The following is a 23,809-nucleotide window of genomic DNA, read 5'->3' as shown; positions in this document are numbered from 1 at the left end:
AGGAGCCCAGAGCTGGACCCTGCTCCAGGGGAGGCCTGGCCAGGGCTGGGCAGAGGGGCAGCATCGCCCCTGACCTGCTGGAAATGCTCTCCTGACGCACCCCGGGACACCGGCGTCCTTCTCGTGCCCTCGGGCACGGCGCTGCTCACGGACAGCTCCTTGTCCACCAGGACCCCCAGCTCCTTCCCCACAGAGCTGCTTTTCCAGCCGGTCAGCCCCGGCCCGTGCTGGTGCCTGGGTTGTTCTCCGCAGGTGAAGGACCCTGCGCTTGCCTGTGCTGAACTTCGGGCAGGTCCTCTCTGCCCTTCTCCCCAGCCTGCCCCGGTCCCTCTGAAGGGCTCACAGCTCTCCCAGACACCCCTCCCAGCTTTGTGCCATCAGCGAACTTGCTGAGGCACTGACCCCTCATCAAAGTAATTGATAAAAGGGTAAAACAACTCTGGGGGACACCTGTGAGAGGCCTCCAAACAGACCCAGTGCCACTGATTATGACTGGGATTTTCCATTCAGCCAGTGCTCAATCATCTCACTGCCCGCTCGTCCCATCCTGAATTTCCCCAGGAGGGTGTTGTGAAACACAGTGTCGAAAACCTTGCTGGAGTCAAGATGGACAGAACCCACTGTCCTCCCTCATCCATCCATGCAGTTGTTTCATCACAGAAGGTGATCAGGTTGGTCAAGCAAACCTTATCCCACTTCAGATCTAGTTTGCACTCTCTCAACGAGCCCTTCTAACTCCTGGGCCAATAGCCTTTTCTTCCTTTGAGACCTCTGTTTCTTTAAACCCTTTACTGTAGACAGCAGAGGTAAAATGTGGTGATTTGTCATTTACATCAATCAGTTCTGCATTTCCTTCTCTGTCCTTTTGGCCAGCATTAAAGTAGAACTGATTTAGCTGAATTCTCCAATCCCAGAGGCTCAGCAGAACAGACAAAGGATGGTAACAGGAAAGAGCAGCCATTTGGTCAACATCTGATCCTCTCAGTTTTGCTGATGTTGTAACAGAGATCTTCATGACTCGAAGATCAATTGATCTTAAATTTATTATTTAGAAATATTGTGAAGTAAAAGATTAATGGTATCACTTCCATCCCTGGAGGTGTTCAAGGCCAGGTTGGAGAGGGCTTGGAACAACCTGGTCCAGTGGAAGATGGCCCTGCCCATGGCAGGGGTGGGATGAGATGGGATTTAAGGTCCCTTTCCATCAAAATTTTCACCATTCTGTGATTCCATGATTCTGTCGTTGAGTGTGTTTTTTTTTTTTGTTTTGTTTGGTTTGTGTGGTTTTTTTTTTTTAATTTTTATTTTAATTTTTTTGTGTGTGTGTTTTAAATTTTTTTAAATTCTTTTTCCAAGTGTTATTTAGTGGCAAGAAACTACAATTCTCAAAATCTCGTAAAAATAACTTTATTTTAAGGACTGGGAGATTTTCACCGCTTTAAATAGGAAAATGTTGCTTTGCTAAAACTGCATTTCCCATAGTGCACAAGGGCTTTCAGGGCAGGGTCAGCTGATCGAGACACTGAAATGTTCTTTATTTCCTGTGCAGTGCATGGAGATGTGCGAGCGTCTCCTCTTTCCTTCGTCAGGCGATTGAGAGGCCGGGGACCGCAGTTCTGATTTCAACAATGAAAAGAAGCTGAGCCGATTCACCTGCTCGATATTGGGAAAGCTGCTCCTTTGGGAGAAGGGGATGCCAAGGAGTAACACACTGCAGGCAGCCCTGGTAACTTCATGGGAACAGGTAGAGGGAATCTTGGGCTTCACCTTCTGTACCAGACCTTAGTTTTCAAGTTTTGTTGCACATTATTTAAAAGGGTTACCAGGACTCTTGATTAATTGATATTTTCAATCAGCTAATGAGTAGCCCTAAGTAATCATTATTTTTGAAGCTTGCTTTCTTTTATTCTTTTTTCTTTTTTTTTTTTTTTTAACAGAGGTTAAGAGGAAATTTTTAAAAGAAAAAAAGAGTTTTTCCAGATTGAAGTTGAGGACGTGGGAAAAATACACAAAATGTCTCCAGAAGGAAAAAAGCTTTTCAACATCATTATTTTGGGAGTCTCATTTATGTTTATATTCACTGCTTTCCAATCCTGTGGAAATATTGCGGTAGGTGTGACTTTCAAAACGTGCCACGTTTCTATCTCAGTTATTTACCCTGGCTTGTCTTTTGTGTACTCTAATGTTGCTTTGTTTGGGATTTCTTAATGTGCAAGATACTTTGACATTTATCTTCTTTTGCTTTAGTTTTAAGTAGATTAATGTGTTTAACCAAATAATTTGGCAGGTTATCTCTTTAAGATAGCATAGCTACATATAAAACTGAGCCTGATTGCTTAGAAAGTAGAAAAACAAACTTGTAAAATGTTTGAGCTTTAAAATAGTGTCTGCTTTGATCCTTGTGATGTTGGACAATTGAATTACACTGAGCCTTGCATATTCTATATAGTCCCTTTCAAAATATTTGCACAAGTTATTATTAACCATGCTATCATTAACTAGATTTTCATAATATAACGAACTAGATATTGAGGGGGAGTAGGAGGATAACACCTGACAAATAGATTTCTGCAATTGCTAAACTGCCAAATCATCTTCCAGTTAAGGAGTTATTTGCTGCTATTTAGCATCTCTTTGCAGAGCAAAAATTGAGCACAGCATAATCCAAATTTACTGTTACTCTTTACATTTTTAGACTCCTGTTACTGCCAGGCTTAGCTCTTTAACTTCCTGAGCTGCTTTCAGTGTTACTAGTTCTGCTCCTGCAGGGCAGTTAGTTTTCCACATCCCCTTTGAGCCCACAGGTCTTACAGCTTGCTGGATTCAGACAGATAAATGTCCTTCACTGCATTGCAGAAAGTTACAGAAATATTTAGACAGAATATTAGAGAATAATACAGAAATATTACAGAAATAACTACTTGGGGTAGTTTTTGTAAGTCCTAGTGCAGTGTAATACTTTCTGTGAGCTCTCAAGTGCAGCCCAACAATCTCAGAAATTCTGCAATGAATTCAGCACCTCACCAAATTGGACTTTGTGATCATGTAATCCATTGTCATAAAAGTCTTTGCAAGTGACTTTCAATCAGATCTGTCTGTCAGTCCAACTAACTGCATGGTCTCATGATCACTAAAGCTGAGTCAAGGGGAAAAAAAGGAACAGGGAAATAATGGGAAGCTGAAAAGAATGGAAACTCTTACCAGAGATTCATAGTTAGGTCAAGTAAAGATTATTCTGAAACTTCTCCTTTTTTCCCCACTTTTGAAATTAAGGTAGTCACACCTATCTGTGTAAGAGAGGTCTTAAGTGAAACAAAAGTTTTGTGAAGTATTTAGGTCTCTAATGAAATTATGATTTAATAATAAAGTACTCATTTCTTCTTCAAACATAGATGTTTCCCTGCCAAGTATCTCCTGCATCCTTGTTGTGGAGGTGGTGTGAATTGTAATTAACATTTAGAATTATTTCAAGTACTTTGTAGTGTCTATTAATGAATAATTCTAATGTTTGATACTGACTTCAAACCAATGCAGGTGTTCTCAAAATACAAAATAGATTCTAACATATTGCAATATATGATCTTCTCCTCACAGCAAACTGTTATCACGAATTTAAACAACACAGACTTTCATGGCAGTGGCTACACAAGGTAATTACACAGATTTTCTTCCTATTTTGCTCCTTGCAGGGTGAACTTAGTTACAGTTTCATCCAGTAGAGAGACACTCTCAAGAGATTGCAGTGTTCTGCTGACTTCACAATTTATTGACACACTTAAAGCAGTTTAAAACAGGCTTCTCACAGTTCTGCTCTGAATTATTTCCAGTTGAGCTACATATCTGGTTTGCATGTTTTCTTTGTAGGAACAAAAACTGCTGTCATCACATTCTCAGCATTTTACCTTAGGAGGTGAAGAAGGTGGAAGTTTAAAAATAAATAAAACTGCTAACTCAGGCCTTGGCTGTTTGCTTTTGTACAGTGTGTTTGTGTAAGACAGGTGGTGTGGATCAGCTCTCAGGAAATACAACACAAATGTGAAAGGAGCAGTCAGAAAGACAGGCAAAGCCACAAAAAGCCATTCCCTTTGTTGCACTGGCAGAGTCAAACTCGTCAGGCACGATCAGGGAGCTTTTGCATGCCAAATTAATCTGTCCTGTAGGAAAACCTCGTTGCTCCTTTGAAGGGTTTACTGTCTTAATTTAAACTAAAAATGCCACTGGCGCAAAATATGTCTGTAAAATTTCTGTGGCGTATCTGGCAGAAGATGAAAACCTCACTGACAGATAAATGAGGTTCTAGAACATTCTCCTCTAGATGTACAGGGTACAAAATACAATAACTGCTGTTCAGGCAGTTTGACAAATGCATGCTGTAAATTAAAAGATGTCATTGCCTGCAGTAGTCTGGGACTCTACTCAGCAATCCAGGAAATACTCTTCACTCCTGTATTCCCACGTGGAGTGCCATGGGTGAAGGGAACAGAAGAAAGCAGGGAAATGAACCACTGAAGTTTTGCTGTTAAGTTATGTGTGTACTTAACTGGATATTTTGAAATCCACTGATCACTCTTAAATCATATTTTAGCCTATATTTTATTTTAAGTATTTAATAGTCTTTGTTTTTTATTTCTTTAGCATGTCCATTATTTATGGAGTATTGTCTGCATCAAATCTTATCTCACCTTCACTGGTTGCAATAGTGGGACCTCAATTCTCCATGGTTGTTAGTGGTGTGTTTTATAGGTAAGCATTAATTTTGAGGTTTGCCTGCTTCCTTGGAAATATTTCTTCAATTTTTTCACATCTAAGGCTCCTGTGCCATACATGAAATTGTACTGGCTAAGAAAAGCCTCTCACAGAGATACTGCGGGTGTTTAACTACAGAGTACTTCAGCCTACTGGAAACAACACATTTTTTTCCACAGCATTTCCAGACTTTGCTGACTGTGGAATTGAGGTTATGATCTCAGATTAATAACAATATAAAAAAAAAATCTATGTGCTTAGAAGGGTAAAAAGATTTTTCAAATACAACTTGTTTGTCAGCATCCCTTAGGAGAGAGTAGCTGATTTAGAAGCACCTAAGTGAGGTATCTGATTGTTAAAGAGCATTTTCCACTTTAGGGCAGTATTCAATGAACTGATCTGTTCTGTTCTAGCCTGTACATTGCAGTCTTTATCCAGCCAGCTACATGGGCTTTCTACACTGCCTCTGTGCTTATTGGCATTGCAGCTGCTGGTAAGCATTGTTCTTACTCTGCTGACTTTTTTTTATGAGATTTGAATATGACTTTAAAATATTTTTATTTCCTGAGCAATATATTCTATCTGTTTCAGTCCTCTGGACAGCTCAGGGAAATTGCTTGACTGAAAATTCTGATGAAAACACCATTGGAAGGAACAGTGGAATATTTTGGGCACTCCTTCAGTTCAGGTAAGCTTTATTTGTTGATTATTTTTTGGTTGTGACCACATTATGCTTTTTACATCTTTTTGCAAGTGGGAGACTGCATTGAAAATGACTCCCCTGGGACCTTGCAGTCAGCGGGAAGCAAAGGTGGGAGCAGTGTTTTTATTGGTGTTGTGCATTACAAAACAAGAAATGGAAGAAAGCTGAGTATTGCAATCTCAGCTCTTGAGCTGCTAAAAAGATAACATTTCTGCTAGGGGAGCATTTGAGGGATGCAACAGCAATCTTGTTGGTTGTGGAGGGCTGTGGTAAGCACATTTTTCTTAAGATTTTTTATAAAAGTACACAGAGAGAAAACAATTTCTATTTCTACTTCTTGATTTTTTTATGTGGAATGTGTTTAAAGAATTGTTTACTTAGAGTGATTACTTGATTAGATTCTAGTAAGAATTGTTTGAACTTGATAACTAATTTGATTTACTTGTGTTTAGACTCTCAAGAATAGAGTCACAAGTTGTTAGTTAGATATAGTAGTTAGAGAAAGTAGGTATGTAGTTTTAGTATCTTTTTTATATAGTATATTAATGTATTATAGTTATAATAAAGAAATCATTCAACCTTCTAAACTGATGTTAGACATCATCATTTCTTCCCACCAAATTCACCTACATTTTACAATAGAGGGCTGTTCCAATTTGTGTCCTTTATTGAGGGAGAAGCTGGTTCTCACTGCCAAGGTGAAGATACTGAAGCTGGACCTGGCAGTCAGAAGCCAGAAAAGAAATCTTGTTTTTGGTGGCTTTCTGATATTAAACTTTGAGTGCTGCTCAACTGAAAAATCAACAAAAGGCTCAGCATCAAGAAGGGCAGTGAGAACAAGGCAGGGCATGCTGTGTTGTGGCCATTAAGTGTTTTGTGCAGAGATAGTTAATGCCTCTCATGGGAGTGTAATACAATTAGGATATAGAGAAAAATAATGAAATTATACAAGAAGATAGAACTGATGGCTTGAGGAGAGACTGAAAAAGTTGGGACTCCTTCCTGCGGAGGAACAGCAGCTGTGGAGGATTTATACCAAAATGTGGGCAGCAGGGAGCTGAGTGTAGAACTGTTACTCACCGAATGCTGCTGTGCTGAACTGGGGTCACTGGGTGAGAATAAGGAGGACTGGTTTGAGACAGATCAAGTGCTTTTTACAGTGGGTGATTAAACATTTTGGAGCTTACAGCCTTGGGGGTCTGAAGAGTTGGATGATGTGAGCAGGATTGAAGAGGAGTAAAACAAATTCATGGGAGACAGGTGCACAAATGGCTCCCGAAGAGAGATCCTTTTACCACCTCTAATGCAGCAGTTCTGAATATTCTCCCAGAATATATATCTGGGAGATAACAGGGGAATGAATTGCAGAAATGCTTAGGGTGCTGAGCCTGCATTGCTAATGGTGCTGTGGGGATGGGATCCATGACTCGGAGAACATCAGCCTGAACCAGCATGCACTTGTCAAACCTTGTGTTTCTAAAGTTTTCAGTTCCAGATTTAACCCCTCCGTATGTTATCAGAGTAGCAATTTCCACAAATGCAGCTGATTGTGTGAGTGAGTAAAATATATGGGTTAATAAGAAGAAAATTGGCTCTAAAACTGTTTAAAATCTTTCATTCAGAATGTCTGTATTTTGGGAAATGGTAGTTAGGGACACAGAATTTCCTTGAGTTGAACAATACTTCAGACAAAACACATGACCCTGCAAAGGAAGTATTACAAAATCACCTCCAGAAATATGTCAGCTTTCTAACCTATACCCTTCCAAAATTAGAAGCAGCCACCTTGTGTCTTGATTGATAAAAATGAATAGCCAGCATTTTGGGGCAGAATCCTCAAATTTGTTTGAGTTTTATATAAAAGCAGTTGACATGGAGAGTGACTCATGTCTTTATTTCTTTCAGGATTGCACAGCCGTGGGATTTTTTTTTTGTTGTTGTATAAAATAGTACTAATGTGGTGCTACAACCCTAGTTTTTTCATAGAATGTATTGTTGACTTTTGCTCTTTTTGTTTGCAGCTTGATATTTGGAAATCTGTATATATACTTGGCTTGGCAAGGAAAAACTCACATATCAGGTGGGTACTGCTTGTTTATATGGCCAAACTTTAAATACAGTAACATGAAATAATGGACTCCAAAGTGGCAGGAAGCTTATACAAAAGCAGATTTTTTTTTTTCCTTCCAATTTATTGTAGGTAGTCTCTTCTTGGAGATTTTCCACAATAGCTGCTCTGGGATTTTCCCTGTGCAGACACATTTGTGTCAAAATACACCTATCTGGGGGAAAGGTGTTCTGGCTGTATGAGTAATATTGTACACACTATCCTATTCCAAAGTAAGCTCCTGGTGTGGAGTGTTCTTCTAAATCATATTAGAGATGGATAAAGCTATGAAATAAAGGAAAACCATCTCAGTTTACTTAAATTCTGCATTAATTGTGCTGGCACAAAGCAGTGGAGAAGGCAGCACTGCTGGGAGAGTGGAGTAAGAACTCTCTTCCTTTCTTGGCATAGTTTATGAGATAACTTCCTGATGGGATTGTAATTAATGCTGTATTTTTTTCCATTTGATGCTGTGCTTGACTGGCAAAGAGCAGGAACTGGAGAACAGTAGACTTTATCTATGTTCTTGAGCCAGACAGTGTTGAGATTCTGTTTTTAAACCAAAGATTTCTGTCAACTGTTTAGGCCAGGCAAAGTAGAGGGGTGGGAATTCACTAAGAAAAGTGGTGAAAATAGATTTTAATAACCAAAAATGAGCACTGCTGGGAAGGCAGTGCTCTAAACAGATACATTTGATTTTCCTGTCTATAATAACTGGTAATTTTCCTTATTTAGTCCTGATGTTGAATATCTACTAGAATGGTCAATTCTCTTAACCTTTAAGAGATGATGTAATTCTGCTCTGGTCAATCAGGAATAAGATGTTGACTTTTAAACGATAATTATCAGGTTTCAGAGAGAACAGTTCACTTCTTGTTTCTGTGAGCTCCATCTTTTCAGGTTCTCCACAGATACAGGTTTGGTAATGACACACTAGCTAAATTTAAAGGTCGTTTTCTGCATTCTTGTAATACAAAGGTTTAAGTGTTATTGGAAATATTGGAGACACTTTGAACCTGGGGGGGGTGGGTCTCAAATTCTGTGCATTCCAAACTTCACTGCTCTGCTAACCACAGAATAGAGCAATTAACTGTGAGGCAGTTCTGCTGTTACATTTCCCTCCATCTTAAATGTCTTGAGATTCCTCTTTATTAGAAAATTTTATATCAAACCCTCGCAGCATTTAAAAATCAAATAGCATTTAAAAATAAAATCTTATTTTACTACCTATAGAAAAATAGCAGAGTCATTTCAAGCTGTGAAGCACACCTTCTCTTTTTGGATCTGTGATCATACCCAAGTTATTTTTAGGACAACTTTGCTTTTGCTGTTGAGCTAAGGGGGAAGTAAATATCAGCATAGGTGATATCTTCATGGTCATGTATTAGTTCAGTCACAATTGTTTGCTGTTAATGGCTTTTCTCCCTGCTTAATACTGGTAGGTGGGGGTGGCTTTTGTATTAGATGTGGCTGTGCTCTGCTGCAGTATAACCAGCTTGTTTAGCAGAGTTGCCCCCTCCAGCTGCTATGGCAGTTACTGAGGTTTTGGTGGTTTTAATATCTGTGTAGTTTCCCATCCTACAGTTTATGATGTCATAGTGCTCATGGTTCTGATGTTGGTCAAGAAATTCTCTTAGAAATCTGAAGGGGTTTGGGGCAGTTTATGTCCAGTCTGAATTATATAAGTCTTCAAAAATGTCCTTTTTTCTGCTAATAATTTATGCACTTCCTTTAATTGGCTGCTCCTTGGTCATAGCCTTTGCATGGCAGAGAATGCGAGGGACCTCTTTAATTTGCTGATATTTTATTAGCACCATAAAACTGAGACAGGAGTTTGCCAGCAGCTCCATGTGGAAGGTAAGCTAGAAAATTAGTGTGTGTTAAACCCTGTAGCACGTGTGTGTTAGTTGTTTGGAGGTAGCTGGATTGGTTTGAATCTTTTCTGCACATCTTGGTTATGGCTCTTGTTTGTTTTTCCGCAGAGAGTGATCGCAGAACTGTCTTCATTGCTCTGACTGTTATCAGTCTTGTGGGCACAGTTCTGTTCTTTCTGATTAGGAAACAAGAGGACACAAAAGCTCCAGGGGATGATGATTCCACTAATGAAATCCTGGGGGAGTGCTCGTAAGTGTTGATGGCAATAACATCTTGTCACATCTCCTCGTTTGTGCTCCTGCTCCGCGGAGGAACATTGTGCATTCACTTCCCCTCCGTGCTGGGAGCATGAATGTTATCAGCAATCTGGTGGATTCACAGATTTAACAGAAAAGTGTCTGTACTTTTACAATGATAATATATGAGAAATAATGTTCTTGATACGGCATATTCTCAAGGGTGAAGTTCAGTACTGCACATGAAATTTTTCCTTTGATAAGCAAGTGCCTTGCAAAAGATACCCTTCACCTCTTCTCCACTGATTATTATTTATCTTGCTCTCATCAGCCCATTTGAAAGGCTGGAAAAAACAGAAAATACTCCTTTTTTTATAGGTTGTTTTACAAACTAGAACATGTTTTTCCTATCTTCTCTAAATATATATGCCACCCTGATAAATACATTAGAAATGCACAGTTACACAGATTCAGTGTAGTTTTGCCTGAGGCATCAGCTTAAATATTTTTGCTTTATTTAAAGAACAATGAAAATGTTAGGAAAACATCAGTGAGCATGCCTGTGGAAAAAATGTTGAAAGCTAAAAATGTTCAAAAGAAAGATTCTATTAAGCAAGCATTCACCAGTGCAGACAGCAAATAGATTTTGTGGTAACTTTAGATCTCAGAAACTTTAAAAAATACATTGAAATATTCCAGTATGTAGTGCAGGGCTAGAAAATGTACAGAAGTTTTGAAAAATGAAGGTGTCTTCCAGCACAGCAATAAAGTGTGGTTTTTCTCTTCCATTTTGACCAAGTAATTTGTTTACCCAGGTCTGCACGAAACAAAATGATGAAAGCAGTGGCTGCCTTCAGTAAGTACAATTTCACATGAGAGTTGCTTCAGCAGAACCTGGCATCTCTTTGCCAGCTCTCTGTGTTTATGCTGATGATGTGATCATGTACAAACCACTTCAGTCACATACCTGAGTGGTCCAGGAGAGATTTGGAGTGTTCCTCCTTTGATGTGATTTCAGATCCAAACTGCTTTACAACAGTGTCCTTGTACAGATGAGCACAAAAGGAGCAGGTTGCTACTTGGGAAAGATAGTGAGACTGAAAAATAAAAATCAACAAACATATGAAGATAAAAAGAAGTCAAATAGGTTGTTTGATTTTTTTCACCAGTTGATACCAGTTAACAATTTAGAACTGAAACATCTGCAGTTCCCTTTGAAGCTTGATGTGTTCTGCCTGAGACTGTTAAGTTTGTTGTGAGGATGTGGGGATCTTCACTGAAAATCTATTTATCCTTTCAGGAGACAGTTGCCATGAACTGAGAGTACAAAAATACAGAGAGCAGAAAATTATCTGATAATTGAAAATTGTGTATCTCCTCTTTAATATTTCCCCTACTGCATTTCTTACAAAATACAATTTTTGGAGGGCACATTTCTTCTAGATGGCAGATAAACCTCTTGTTTTATTTGGCACTCTGCTGTAATAAACAGTAAATAAAACTTTAATACACCGTTTGTATAATTACCAATTTTTGCTTTAAGCAAAGAGCAAAAGTAAGTGTAGATTATCTTAGTAGTATCCTCAGAAGTTTTATTAATTTTCTTTATTATTTCCTAACAGAGAAATCTATTACACTGAGCTTCACCAAAGAGATGCTGCTTCTCAGTGTTACCACAGCCTACACAGGTATGAAGCCAGCAGAGTTTCACCATGGAGCAGTGGCAAGGCATTGTTTGGAATTTTAACCCCAGACTGGAACTTTAACCCATTTCTCTGCAAACATTATTTGGATATTTTAATTAATTTTGGGTTACTCGTGCCCTTTCTGTGTCGTGGTGAATGTTTCTGTACAGGAGGAGGGGTGCATCCAAACCTGCAGGTGCTGGTTCAGTGAAGTTTTGGCTCCCAAAGTGAGAGGCAAAATTTACAGAGCTGACTTTTATGGGATTTGATATTGCACTATCAATAGTTTGGAGCTTGTTTAATGCAGCTGTATTGCATACATTTAATGCAGTTTTATTGCATTTGAATTAAAGGAATGTTTGTACATCATACCTTCATTAAGGCATGGGAGATTGCCAATGCTCTTCATTTTATTCTTGATGGTTGTATTTGGAACCATCTTAGTAATTTTCAATTGTTTTTATCAATAGAATTTGCTGTGGCAAGAGTTCTCACTCTTTTTAGCAACTTTCAGTTAAACTTAGTCTGCCCTCCTTGGACCAATGTAGAGTTGTAAGATAAAAATGTATTTTTGCCATATAAGTGATTCTTCCACCAAAAAAAACCCTATAAAATCCTTGAGTTGTTTTTTGGGGGGGTTTCTTGCTCCTTATTTGGCTTCAGATGTAGTTCTGTTCATGGTCAAATTAGGTTTTTTTATAAAATACATGCATTTTCAGAACCTCAGCTCTGAGTCACCGTTAGGAAAAATTATTGTTATGTGAACAAAATATAAACATTGCAGTTTACAGCAGCTCCTGGTAGAGAAACAGCAGGAGTAGCTCTGGAGTTGGGTTGTTCCAACCACTAATCTGAGTTACAAATTACTTCACAGCATCTCCAGTGTTGTGTTAATTAATTCACATTAATTCCTCTGGGGATCGGAATGTGGAGCAAGATAACAAGAAAAGGGAGTCAGTCGGGTTTTGCCTGAATATCCTGAAATTTGGGGTTACAGGTGGCATAAAAATAAATCAGTCCAGACTGGGGAAAAAAATATCTGCTGCCATCTTCTGGATTTAGGTTGGTGTTGCTACTTTCTGTAGGAAAACAGAAAATTCCCTAAGGCCAGCAAGGACTTTTATTCCAAACTTACTGGAATTTAGATGCTCCAAGTGCACCCCTGTTATTGAAGCCATGCAGTTCATCCAGGGAGGGGGTGAGCTGTACCAGCATTTGGCTGTAGCCAAAAAGCAAAGATTATAAATGAGACAGTTTATTTTAAGCTGTTTTTCTCTGTTTAGGAATAACATTTTGTGTTGTTTTGAATACACTTTTTTATTGAGTTGGTACTTTTATACTAATGTTTGCTCATGGTCATGTTAGCTGGGTCAGTGGTGTCACCTTTCCTCACACTAATGGCAATAGAAAGAAAGAAATAGGATTTAAAACAAATAGCAGTTGTTCTTTCTCAGCTTAAATTCATTATGTAGGTATAAAAAACTTCATTTTAGGATTCTTAGCTCCTTATTGGTATTTGGGGCTGCAGGGACTTCTAGGAATGCCATAACTTGAAGTGTGGGGGGGAAATCCTTAAATGAAATTGTGCCTTATTTCTTCAGTTACTTTGTGTTATTTCATGTGGCTTTTTTTATTTGATAAAATTCCAGAGTTTTTGTAGAAGTAGAAATATAAACTGTAGGTCTATATTTGTTTAATATAAACAAATATATATAGAGGTTTATTATAAACATATACATGTTTATTATAAACAAATATAAACCTATATTTTATATATTTAATATAGGTTTAATTTTATATATGTTTAATACATGTTTAGTATAAACACTGTAGGTGTTGGGTCAAGAGTAGCAGCACTGAACCTGGGTGCCTGTGACACCAATTAGTGACACTTTCCTAATGTGTTTTTTAGGAACCAGTATAGAAGAATATAATAATTACATCATTTAAAATTCCCTCTTTGCTTTTATTACCCACATCTCATTTAAATATATGGTTTATGAGGGGAAAACAGCCTTTAGACATAAAGATTTTTTCATGACTTGTATGAGAGTGCATGTATCAGTTCTCTTTGGTTTCCTTCCAAGGTTTGGTGCTAACATTCTTTTCTGGAGTGTATGGAACGTGCATTGGTGCTGTGAATAGGTTTGGCAGTGAAGAGAAAAGCCTGATTGGTCTCTCTGGTATTTTTATTGGTGTTGGAGAAATCTTGGGTGAGTCTAAACTTGCTACCTTTGGACAACAAAAAGGATTAAGGTGGTGCAGTTATTCAGAATAGGGTTTTTTTTGTGTTTTACTCAATAGTGTGTTTGGAGCTTCCAGCAATAATTATGTGAACACAAAATGAAATAGAAGCAATATAATTGGCACTGTGGTTCCTTACTGCACTGTGAATTATACCTTACACTGTGTAAAGTGGATGTAGACCAATTCTAATATTCTGCATTCTCTTTGGATTAATGTGGAGGAATACACAGACTTCAAATGTGAGAAACACTGGGCTGCAGTGTTATTAGGGAATTGAAACCATTTTGCTATTTTAAATGCTATTTTGAAATAGTATTATGTTTGCATTTTTATTACTTCTTGAGTGATATAATTTTAAAATTTTCAAATGAATGCTTACACTAGGGATTTCTTTCTTTAAAAAGTTTGCTTGTGTTAAATGAGGTGTGATATTTGAATAAATTTGGATACAGGTAATATTCATTAAGTAAATATTTCTTTTTTTTCTGTAGACTCAAGTACTGAGGTATTTAACAAAAAACCACTGTTCAATTGCAGCTCAGATCCATTGAGTTGCATGTTTTTCAATTAAGAGCTGAGCACAAGGCTGTCCATTTTCACTTAGTGAAGTTGCAATACTGAAGGAAACTGGCTGCTGGTTAAATACTTGCCAAAAGGTGAAATATATTTATCAGCAACCATCTGATCAATCTCCTGCCCCATTTCCCTGGCAAACTCCTTGGAGCTGTTTGCATGGCAGTCAATCTTTGTTTGTAATTTAAATTGTCAGTATTTAAATCTCCACTTCTGATTCAATTCTCTCCTGCTTTCTGCTCCTGCAGGGGGAGGAATCTTTGGCTTGCTGAGCAAGAAGAGTCGCTCTGGCAGGAACCCAGTGGTGATGCTGGGCATCCTTGTCCATTTCATAGCCTTTTATTTAATATTTTTCAACATGCCAAATGATGCCCCCATTGCTTCTATGGAAGGAACAGATCAAGTTGCTTATATGATTCCAAGGTATGTGGGATTTTTTGCCTTTGGCTGCTGTCACTCAGGATGTGCATAAAACAGCTTTTTTCCTCTACAGAAAATTTCTTGAAGTTTTTTTCTGTGTAGTGACTAACTCCCTGGAAAAAGCTTTCAGGAATTCTGTTTTTATTAAAGGTAGATTTCCACCAGTGTGCACCCAATTTAGGAACTTGAATAAAAAGCCTGGGGATGAATAATAGCAGTTGTGTCACTTGACAACTGATGTTTCTGACATGTAGCACAATAGCAAGACCAGCATCTGTTGTAGTGGGTGTTAAAAATTCAGTTTATTTTCAAACAGTCTTGGGCTCAGTTTTACATCAGGGAGCACCAGCCTTGCCCTGTTGCACTGGTTTTTAAAGTCTTCCAGTGCTTATTGTCAAATTCCACTTGGTGTGACTGCAGCCTGTCCCTTACAGCACTCAGTGTTTGGGGGAGGAATATAGAAAGCTTTCTTATCTCCTCATTACAACTTCCTTTTGGGCTGTATTTTTACCAATTTGTGGGAAAATCCTGTACTGTCAGTTTTGCAGACTTGCTAACTTGCAATTCTAAGCATTTGTGCCTGTGCAGGTGACTGGTCTTAGCTGGAGTATTTTTCTGCCAAATGAATTGGTATTTCTCTAACATTGCTGCAGATTTTTGAACTCACCATGTGCCTCAGCTTTTAATCACTGCTGTGTAGGTTTTGTGGCTCCAAGCACTAAAACCTTATTTTAGTGCTTCTAATTCGGTGCAGAATTGACTGCAGGTAACAGTAACAGAAGTCTTGGCATTCAAGAAATTAAAGCTGATGAACTGACTCCTTTTGCCAAGTCAGGCATTCCCAGTTCTTTCCTAGGGAAATTAAAAGTGTGATAACTTTCTTCCATTTGCAGTTTCCAAATAAGCCTGCCAGAAACAGTTTATAAATGTGTGAGCTCTTTGATTGAATGGCTTTTAAATTGGAATTGCTTTCTCCTTCAGCAAAGAAGTGGCCATGCTCTGCAGCTTCCTGCTGGGGCTGGGGGACAGCTGCTTCAACACCCAGCTCCTCAGTATTTTGGGATTCCTGTATTCAGAGGACAGTGCTCCTGCCTTTGCCATCTTTAAGTTTGTTCAGGTATTGCCTAACACAGCCTTTTGGAAGTAGGATTGTTGGGATGTTACTGAAATACTGGGTTGAGCTTCTTAATGAGCTGAGAAAAATGTTTCTGCAAATTATTTTATCCTGAATTTTGGTGTAAAATACTTTTGTGAAGCTGGAGGCAGTTTCCTGGGCTATGATGTTAAAGCTTTGTTTGTGTTGTTTCTAGACAAAGTGGTTTGAAATACCAGAGATTTTGGTAGTGGTTTTACCACTTGAAATACCAGCTTGCAATGCTACAAACACTTTGGAGTTTGGTGTTCACTTTCCACAGTTGAACGCTGTTTAAATAACAAGTAAAAATGAAATCTGTTGTGGGACATGCTGAAACATATGTTGAGGTGTAATGAAGCCTTAAGATTCTCTGTCTACTACAAAAGCATTCTGAGAGCTTCATATTAAACTGTGTCTATGTCAGTTTGATAATCCTTCTGTAGCAGCACCAGCCTGCAAATCTCCACTGATAATCTTTCCACTTTGTTTCTCCTCTCAGTCCATCTGTGCTGCAGTTGCCTATTTCTACAGCAACTATTTCCTGCTGCAGTGGCAGCTCCTGATCATGGTGCTCGTGGGCTTCTTTGGAACAATCACCTTCTTCACTGTGGAGTGGGGAGCAGCAGCAGCCCTTGCTGCCCGTGGCTCAGACTACAGCAGCATCTGATCCCTGTGCCAGGAGGAGCAGCACAGGCACGGCTTTTGGGAAGTGTCAAAAGGTGAAGGTTGCTGCAGAGGATGAGATGGAGGAAGCTGCTACTTCAGTCCAACAGAATGTGAAACAGAAGGGGGAAAAATGCCACGTTTGAAAGGCTTTTATTCCTTGCTTTGGTCATCTGAGCGTGGTATTGTGTTGTTAAAAATCTGGTACTGGGAATGGAAGGAAATGTAGGCACCCATGTATTGAACAATTCTCTTCTGAGATGTCCCTTTCAGAATGTAATTGCCTAATTTCACTCTACCATGCACTACAGAATTAGTTTGGGGGTTTGTTCCTTAAATTATTTTTCCTATATTCTAGTTCTGCAGACATTTGAATTCCTGTATTGAATGAGTGATATTTTTATAAGGTAGATTATATTGCAGATCATGTCTGCACAGCTGAGAAATCAATTTGGCATTGAATTTTTCAACAATTAGATGTGAGGAAATATTTCTGTGGGAAATGTTGCCTTATTCTGTATCCCTCAGCTCCTTGTTTCCCAACCGTTTGTTTATTAATCTATTTCATGTGCTTAAGTTGTCAGATCCATGGGATTTTTTTTTTTTTTGTTTAGTTGGGTTTTTTTCTGTTGTGGGCTTTTTTGGGTTTGGTGTTTTAAATTTTTTTTTGTAAGGAAGTCAATCAGGTTATAGTGTGACATGATAGATTTTACAAGAATTTGAATAAATCACCCTTGGCCATCTTAAGGATGGGATCCTGAGGCTTGTGAAATACTGATGGTGGAAAACAGCTTCTGGTTCAGCATCTCAGAATTGAGCTGTGTTGGGAAAGGTGCTGAACCTTCCTCAGGGTAGTGCTTTATGGAGGACCATAATCCACAGCTTCCCTCCCAGAATCCCAAATAGTTCTTTTGAGTTTCATAGCATTTTCATTAATGATGAAAATTTGCAATTGGAGCACTAAGACAAGTTTTAAAAATATAGTCTCAGAATGTGAACTGTCAGAATAATACTGCAGTGTTTGTGCTACTGCATAACCTGAAACACTTGTCCCGAGTTGTTTTATTCAGTCTGTTTTGGGAAAATTAAATGGTAATCTTACTCCACCAAATAGGAAAGCAAGGTTACTGGCATAATAACTAAATTTTAATCCAGAACTGTTACAGGTGATGTAACAGGCAGTGACTGCAGCTCACCTTGACTTTATCTGCCTACATAAAACTGAAGTACTTGCAGTTGTGTTTGTCTGGTGGGCAGAGAGCAGGCATGGAACACTCAGAAGGTGTTTTTAGACACTCAGTGGAGCTATTTTTAGAAAAGTACCGTTCACCAACCTTCTTTTATGCCCAGTCAGAATGTTAATGCCTTGTCTTTAAAGACAAGTTTAAAAAAAACTGTTTCACATGTCAGTAGCTCCCACGTGTTGTAACTGTGTAGGAGCTCCAGAGGTTAACCCTGGGGAGGGACGGTGGTATCTCCTGTGACATTTGCTGTCACTTTTGCTCCCCAGGAGCAGTGTCACAGGTGGAGCACAGCCAAACAGCCGAAGGGCATCTTTTCACAGGGAGAGAGAAAGGGATTTTTAAATTCACAGGGATAGGGAAAGGGATTTTTAAAATCACGGCAGGTTTTTGCTGTGAGATCAGCAAGGTGTTAATGGGGGGATTAAAGGGCACCTGAACATCCAGCAAGCTGAGAAATCTGTGAGGACAAGCAGGAGAGTGAGGTTTGTGTGTATCCCCAGGAGATTTAATGAATGATGTAGAAAAGAATGAGGCAGAACTTGGATTTGAGTGAGGGGTTACCAGAGCCATTCCAATCTGTCAGGCAGCCTGAAAAAGCATTCAGTGTTCAATCAATATGTGATTAATGGGACCAGCAGCACTGCAAAGCCTCTCTCTCACCCACTCCTGTTATCCTGCAATTTGAAGCATATGATTTTTATATACTGAGCACTACAAAGGTGTGGATTAAAGAGTGCTGCCACTGATTAAAATTCTCTTGTTGCTACACATTTGCATTTTCTCCAGAGTACCAAAAGGAATAAAGAGCTTTTTTTTCCAGATAGGGAATTGCTAAATTTTTTTTCCTCCAAACCCTTTTGGGGCCCTGTTCTCCCCATCACATTAATGAGAGCAGAAAGACTTACAAGTTCACAAGGAGCAGTTTTTTTCTTGCAGTGTATTTGGGGTAAACAATGATTCTTGGATCTTGTGGTGATGAGTAACTTGTAAGTGCTTTTTAAACAATGTCATTTAATTGTGAGTGGGTTACAGCTCTCATGAAGTTGCTTTTTAAATTGACCCCTTTCAATGATGTGATGTTCATTTGCCATATAAGAATTGTATGAACTATTTTATTAGAAATTGAAAGTACTAAATTTATGTGGTTTCAAAAAGCATTTTGAAACCAACTCAGAGGGATCCTAATGAGCAAGGACTTGTGGGTTTTCAGTACCTCTGTGAATCTCATGCTTTAGTTTTTTTCTTTTGCTCTGTTCTGGTCTGACTCAGTATCAGATAATCTTAGAAGGCTGCTCAGGACTATTTATAGGGTCATTAAAGGGAAGTATTATTGCTCTGTGACAAGTTTTTCAAGAAACCATGACACTCTCGAAGCTGTATCATGGATAGCTATTCTTTTTTTACTATTAACTATATAATACTGCTTTTGACATTTGATCTGAAGAGAGAGGCCTCAGTTATTCAGGCTGCTGGTGACACATGATTGCTTTTCCCTTATTCATATTTCTTCAATATGCCAAGAGGTGAAAAATCCTCTCCAATGTACACAGCTGTTCATTTGGTTGAAATTTTTGGTGTAGCAATATAAAGAACAGTAACACTGACATCCATTATGATTCCATCTCTTGATCTGTTAATCAGCAATTACCAGCCATGAGGCTGCAGCCCCTTCATTTCACCTCAGTGGCCTTTGAACAATTTCGTGTTCATCTGAATTGGGAGCTCACTGTTAAATAAAGAGGGATTTGAAAAGAAGGATTTTGCTTTTTCTGTGGGTTTGTTTTATATTAGAGATTTCATCTTTATAAGCAAAATTGTACATGAAGTTGCTTTGGTTTATTAAAAAGTCCTCTTTCATTTCCCCCCCTCGTTCTTTTAGGGTGTTACTAAGGTTTAATATCTTGATTGAATATCACAGCCTCATGTTTTTCAAACAAATGCTAAACAGGAAATGAAAACTGCTTTTCTTGACAGCTGAGTGCCAAATAAGCTGCTACAAATTAGTCTTCAATGCATCTCATATAAACATACCTGTATTTTGTCTTGCCAGTTGGTTTTCATTTTGATACATGGGTGCATGGACTGAGAATTTCCAGAACTCTGTACTTCCTTCCTAATTAATGATGTGGTTTTACTTTTGTATAATTTAATTACTTTTGTGTTAATTTAATTAGGTACAATCAATGTTAGCAAGTTGAGATAAGGAAGAGAACCATTTATAAAATAATTTTTAAAAATAATTTAAATTTATAATTTTCTGCAGGTACTGCCAAACTCTTAAAGGGGTATAAAAAAAAAGCCCCAAACAGTCAGAACCCCCCAAAATCCTTAACCAAGGTCCCTGTCTTTGCAGAAACCCTTCTGTGGTACAGTTAAGACAAACAAGAAATCTTGTGCTGGTAAGTTCTTCGAATGTTTGTGACCATTTTAAAATATACTGGAGAGAGAAGTTCCTGGTGGGGTTTGCTGGAACTTAATGGAAAAATAATTCAAGTGTTGAAAGCCAAAAGTTCAGGACCACATGTCACTGAAGCAGACAAAGTTCCTCTGGACCTTCTTGGAATTCCACAAGTTTACTTCAGCTGATGAACGTGGTTCCCTGGACTCCAGCCTAGGTGTCAGCAATTAATGCACAGAGGGGTGTGTGAACAGAGCACTAAATTCTGTATTTTAGGGCAAACATGAATTGTTTGCTGTCAGTATAAATAGGAAATGCAATGTTCAGCATCATGCCAGGAGCCACAATACCCACCTTGGACCCAAACTGTGCAAGTGTGTTAGTCAAGGCACGACCTTTCAACCACAACCATTCATTTTCCTGGTGAAATGTGTGTTTGAAGGCTTTATCCACACCTCTATTTTCCTTGGAGACCCACAAATGTTAATTGAATGGCAGCAGCAGTTAATACCATGTTTTCCTGGATCCCTGTCTAACATGCAGGTGGAAATAATAAAAGATGGGATCATTTAGAGATGGAGCTGAACTGGGAAGTTTGCTGCTTTACAAGGACCTTGCCCTTCTGATAGGACCATGCTGGTTCAAAAGCAAGATTGAGACTCATGATTACCATGGATAAATTCAGAATGGTGCCTTGATAAATTTATGTTCAGAGGTTGAGTTAGTACCACAGAGAAGCACCAGTAAGAGTGGGGAAAACATTAGATAAATTCATTAAAAACAATAAAATAAATAAATTCATTAAAAACAATAAAAACATTGGATAAATTCAGAATGGTGCCTTGATAAATTTATTTTCAGAGGTTGAGTTAGTACCACAGAGTAGCACCAATAATAGTGGGGAAAACATCCTTAAAATGCAATAAAGAGCAAATCTGGAAGTGAGAATTAATCTCAGTGGGCACATGAAGGGGGTGCTTTGTTAATTGAGTTTGTGCATTAGAAATTGAGATTTCTATTTAGTTCATACTGCCTCTGTTAAGTTGGTTATCTCAGCTCTTGGGAGTCTTCCTCCAAGCTGTCCTTTCTCTTTTATTTACATTTTGACACTGTGCAGAAGTCTAAATGACGGCAGCTTTTTTACCTTTAAAAGGTGTCCTTGGGTTGGAATTGGTGGTAATTGGGAGCAGGCTCACACAGTGATTATCCCTAATGCAACTCTGATTTCAAGTGAGTGTACTGACTCTTCCTTTCATGGTCACAGGCATGCAAATAAAAGCGAATTACAGACATTGTTTTTGTTAATAGGCTCGTTAAGTAGTCGGGATTGCTCTTGTCACTGTTTTAGGAGAGGCAGACACAGTCTGAACCGATGGATCTTGGAAGTGCTTTGTAAGAGCCAGTTTAGGGAAACGAAGTGTTTGGTTTAGGGCTAACTAGTCCTTTGGAAATGCTTCATTCTGGTTTAAGCACACCAGTGAAGTGTCTCAGGGAAATCAGTGGCTGCTTCAGGCTTAGCCCGTTCCCTTGGCCTGTTTGAGAGTCCATCTTGAGGAAACCCATGCTGTTGTTGAGAGGAGAAGGGTCTAAATGTTGGCTTGGGGTTTTTTTTTTGTTTGTTTGTTTGTTTTTGTTTTTTTTTTTTTGGTTTTGTTCTGTTTTGTTTTGTTGGTTTTTTTTTTTGTTTCCTTTCCCAGTATCCTTTCCCAGGATTTCAGTTACTTTCCTTTTAACTCAAGTGGTCTTGTCTGAAAGACTCCAGAAAATCGATCAGATTCGTGTTTGTTTATCTAAATTTAAATGTGGCTGTGGAGAGCTTTGTCCAGGCTCAAAGTCAGGATTCAGTGCAGGCTCCATCCTGCAACTGAGGAGAATGGAGGGAGCAGCAGGGAACAGTTCTGCTGCCTCTCATTTGGCTGGGTAATGCATGAAATAATTCAATTGCAGAGGTGAAGATGCTCAGGGTAACAAGGAGGAGGCCAGTACAGATGAATTCTGCCTGCTGCAGTTTTCCCTCGAGATTTAGTAATTTGCAGATGGGCCAAAATCCACTGTGGTTTCACCAGTGTGATCTTTGAATGGCCTTGGCATTCTGATTTCTGAGGGAAAGAATCTGTATTCAATACCTGACTGCACAATCCTTTATCTGAGCAAATAGAAAAGAACATTGCAGGTTAACTTTTGCTATGCACAGCCCTTTGAGTCTTGGATAAAAGGACATTCAGGAATTTGCACTTCAAAGTTAATCATGAAGGGAGGAAAAAATAGAAGGTTTGTGCCTTAAATGAAAAAAAAAAATTAGTCATTCTGTCATATGAAAAGGAAATTGCTATTTAAGGTCACTTAGTGAAATTAGCTTCAATTAAGCATCCTTTCTAAATGCAGTGCTTGTTGTCAGAGCCACTCATCTTGTGGTAATGCCTGACCTGCTGAGTTTATGATTATTAATCTGTGTTTAAAAAAAAACCCAAAACCAAACAGGTTATTATCTGTGTAATCAGCTGTTGAAAGGAGCTTTGCCACCATACATCACTCTTTGTTTTGTGCTCACAAAATTGTGACTGACAGAGCATTTGTTTCACAGCTCCAGAGCTGAGTGATGGTGCTGAGGAGGTGTTTCCTCAGCTGGAAATCCCTCTGGGCTGAGTGCTGGGAGCTGAAATCAGAGGCAGTGGAGAGAATCAGAAGCTGCTGGAGTGTTCCTGCTCTGTTCCCAATGTGTGACTGATGGAGGAAAGCACAGAGTGCTCAGCCTTTTCCCTCACTGGAATTTCTCCAAATGCTCATCTAAAATTTGCAGGCCAAACCTCTTAAACCGCCTTTCTTCCCATTATACCTATTCCTATAAAATATCTGTAAAAAATACACCGCTGTGGTGTCACTGTGCTCAGGCTGACAGGGGGCAAATCCAACAGGCTCAGCTGCTGCTCCCATCTCAGTGTTTTCTCTGTGTCTAGGTGACCCAGCCATGGAACTGGCTGCTCTTCCTCCCTGCAGGGCTGGGATTCAACAGGCACCTGTGCTGTAATTGGAAGTTTTGGAGAAAATAGGACACGAATGAGCCTGAAAAATGAATGTTCCAGTACTTGCATTCATCTGCCACCCTTACCCTGCTGCAAGTGAAAGAGAGCAGCGATCACAGGCACATCTTGATGACATTTATGAATAATTATAATAATTATACTTCATAAGAGCCTAATTCTGCTGATTCTCAGACATGTCAGTGAGACACGACGCGCTGCCCTTGGCAGGGAGAGGCAGAGGCAGGGACAGGGCTGAGCACCCACAGGCTTTCAGCAGGATCAGTGTGGGACTGTCCCTGCCCACGCTCCCAGTTCCACAGACACAGGGGTCTTGGTCTGAACAGACAGGTGTCTGCTAAGGAAGGCAGGAGCTTCCCTTGAAATGGAAAATGTAAACCCCCTCCCTCTGAATTATTATAATTTTGAAATTAAGGGGCTCTCAGGCAAAGATATGAGAATAGGAATAACAGTTCTTTACTAGGAAAATTAAAAATACAAATGCAATAGTACAAAAGAGAAAACAAACCACTGCCAGAGTGAGAGCAGGCCGTGGCAGCCTGTGGGTCAGGGTGGTGGCAGCAGTGCCATTCCATGGGGGCTCAGCCCTCCTGCAGTGCCAGCTGTGCTTCTGCTGGAGCAGGATCCTGGACAAGGCTGGAGTTTTCCTCTGGAGCTCCAGGGCTGCTGGAGATGGGCCTGGGCTTCCTCTGGGAATGCAGTGGGGCAGAAAGCTGCTCCTCTGGGAATGCAGTGG

At 39.3% G+C, this 23,809-nt stretch overlaps 1 protein-coding gene across 2 annotated transcripts; it reads left to right on the top strand.

Annotated features, from left to right (window-relative positions):
* Positions 1–1,566: 1,566 nt before the first annotated feature.
* Positions 1,567–19,491, top strand: MFSD11 (major facilitator superfamily domain containing 11). Of its 2 annotated transcripts, none has more exons than XM_053960020.1 (14): positions 1,567–1,726; positions 1,938–2,109; positions 3,595–3,650; positions 4,636–4,743; positions 5,160–5,239; positions 5,338–5,434; positions 7,471–7,529; positions 9,539–9,680; positions 10,483–10,523; positions 11,290–11,355; positions 13,440–13,565; positions 14,421–14,595; positions 15,574–15,709; positions 16,227–19,491. In XM_053960020.1, exons 2-14 carry the CDS (start codon positions 2,014–2,016, stop codon positions 16,392–16,394), a joined length of 1,350 nt encoding a protein of 449 aa, XP_053815995.1. In that variant the 5' UTR covers positions 1,567–1,726; positions 1,938–2,013; the 3' UTR covers positions 16,395–19,491. The 2 variants fall into 2 exon arrangements, with proteins under 2 accessions (XP_053815995.1, XP_053815996.1); XM_053960021.1 differs by having other exon boundaries at positions 1,567–1,744.
* Positions 19,492–23,809: the final 4,318 nt, after the last annotated feature.

Source organism: Vidua chalybeata, chromosome 19 (assembly GCF_026979565.1).
Source record: "Vidua chalybeata isolate OUT-0048 chromosome 19, bVidCha1 merged haplotype, whole genome shotgun sequence".
Classification (NCBI taxonomy): Eukaryota; Metazoa; Chordata; class Aves; order Passeriformes; family Viduidae; genus Vidua; species Vidua chalybeata.
This window is presented reverse-complemented; position numbering and strand designations above follow the sequence as displayed.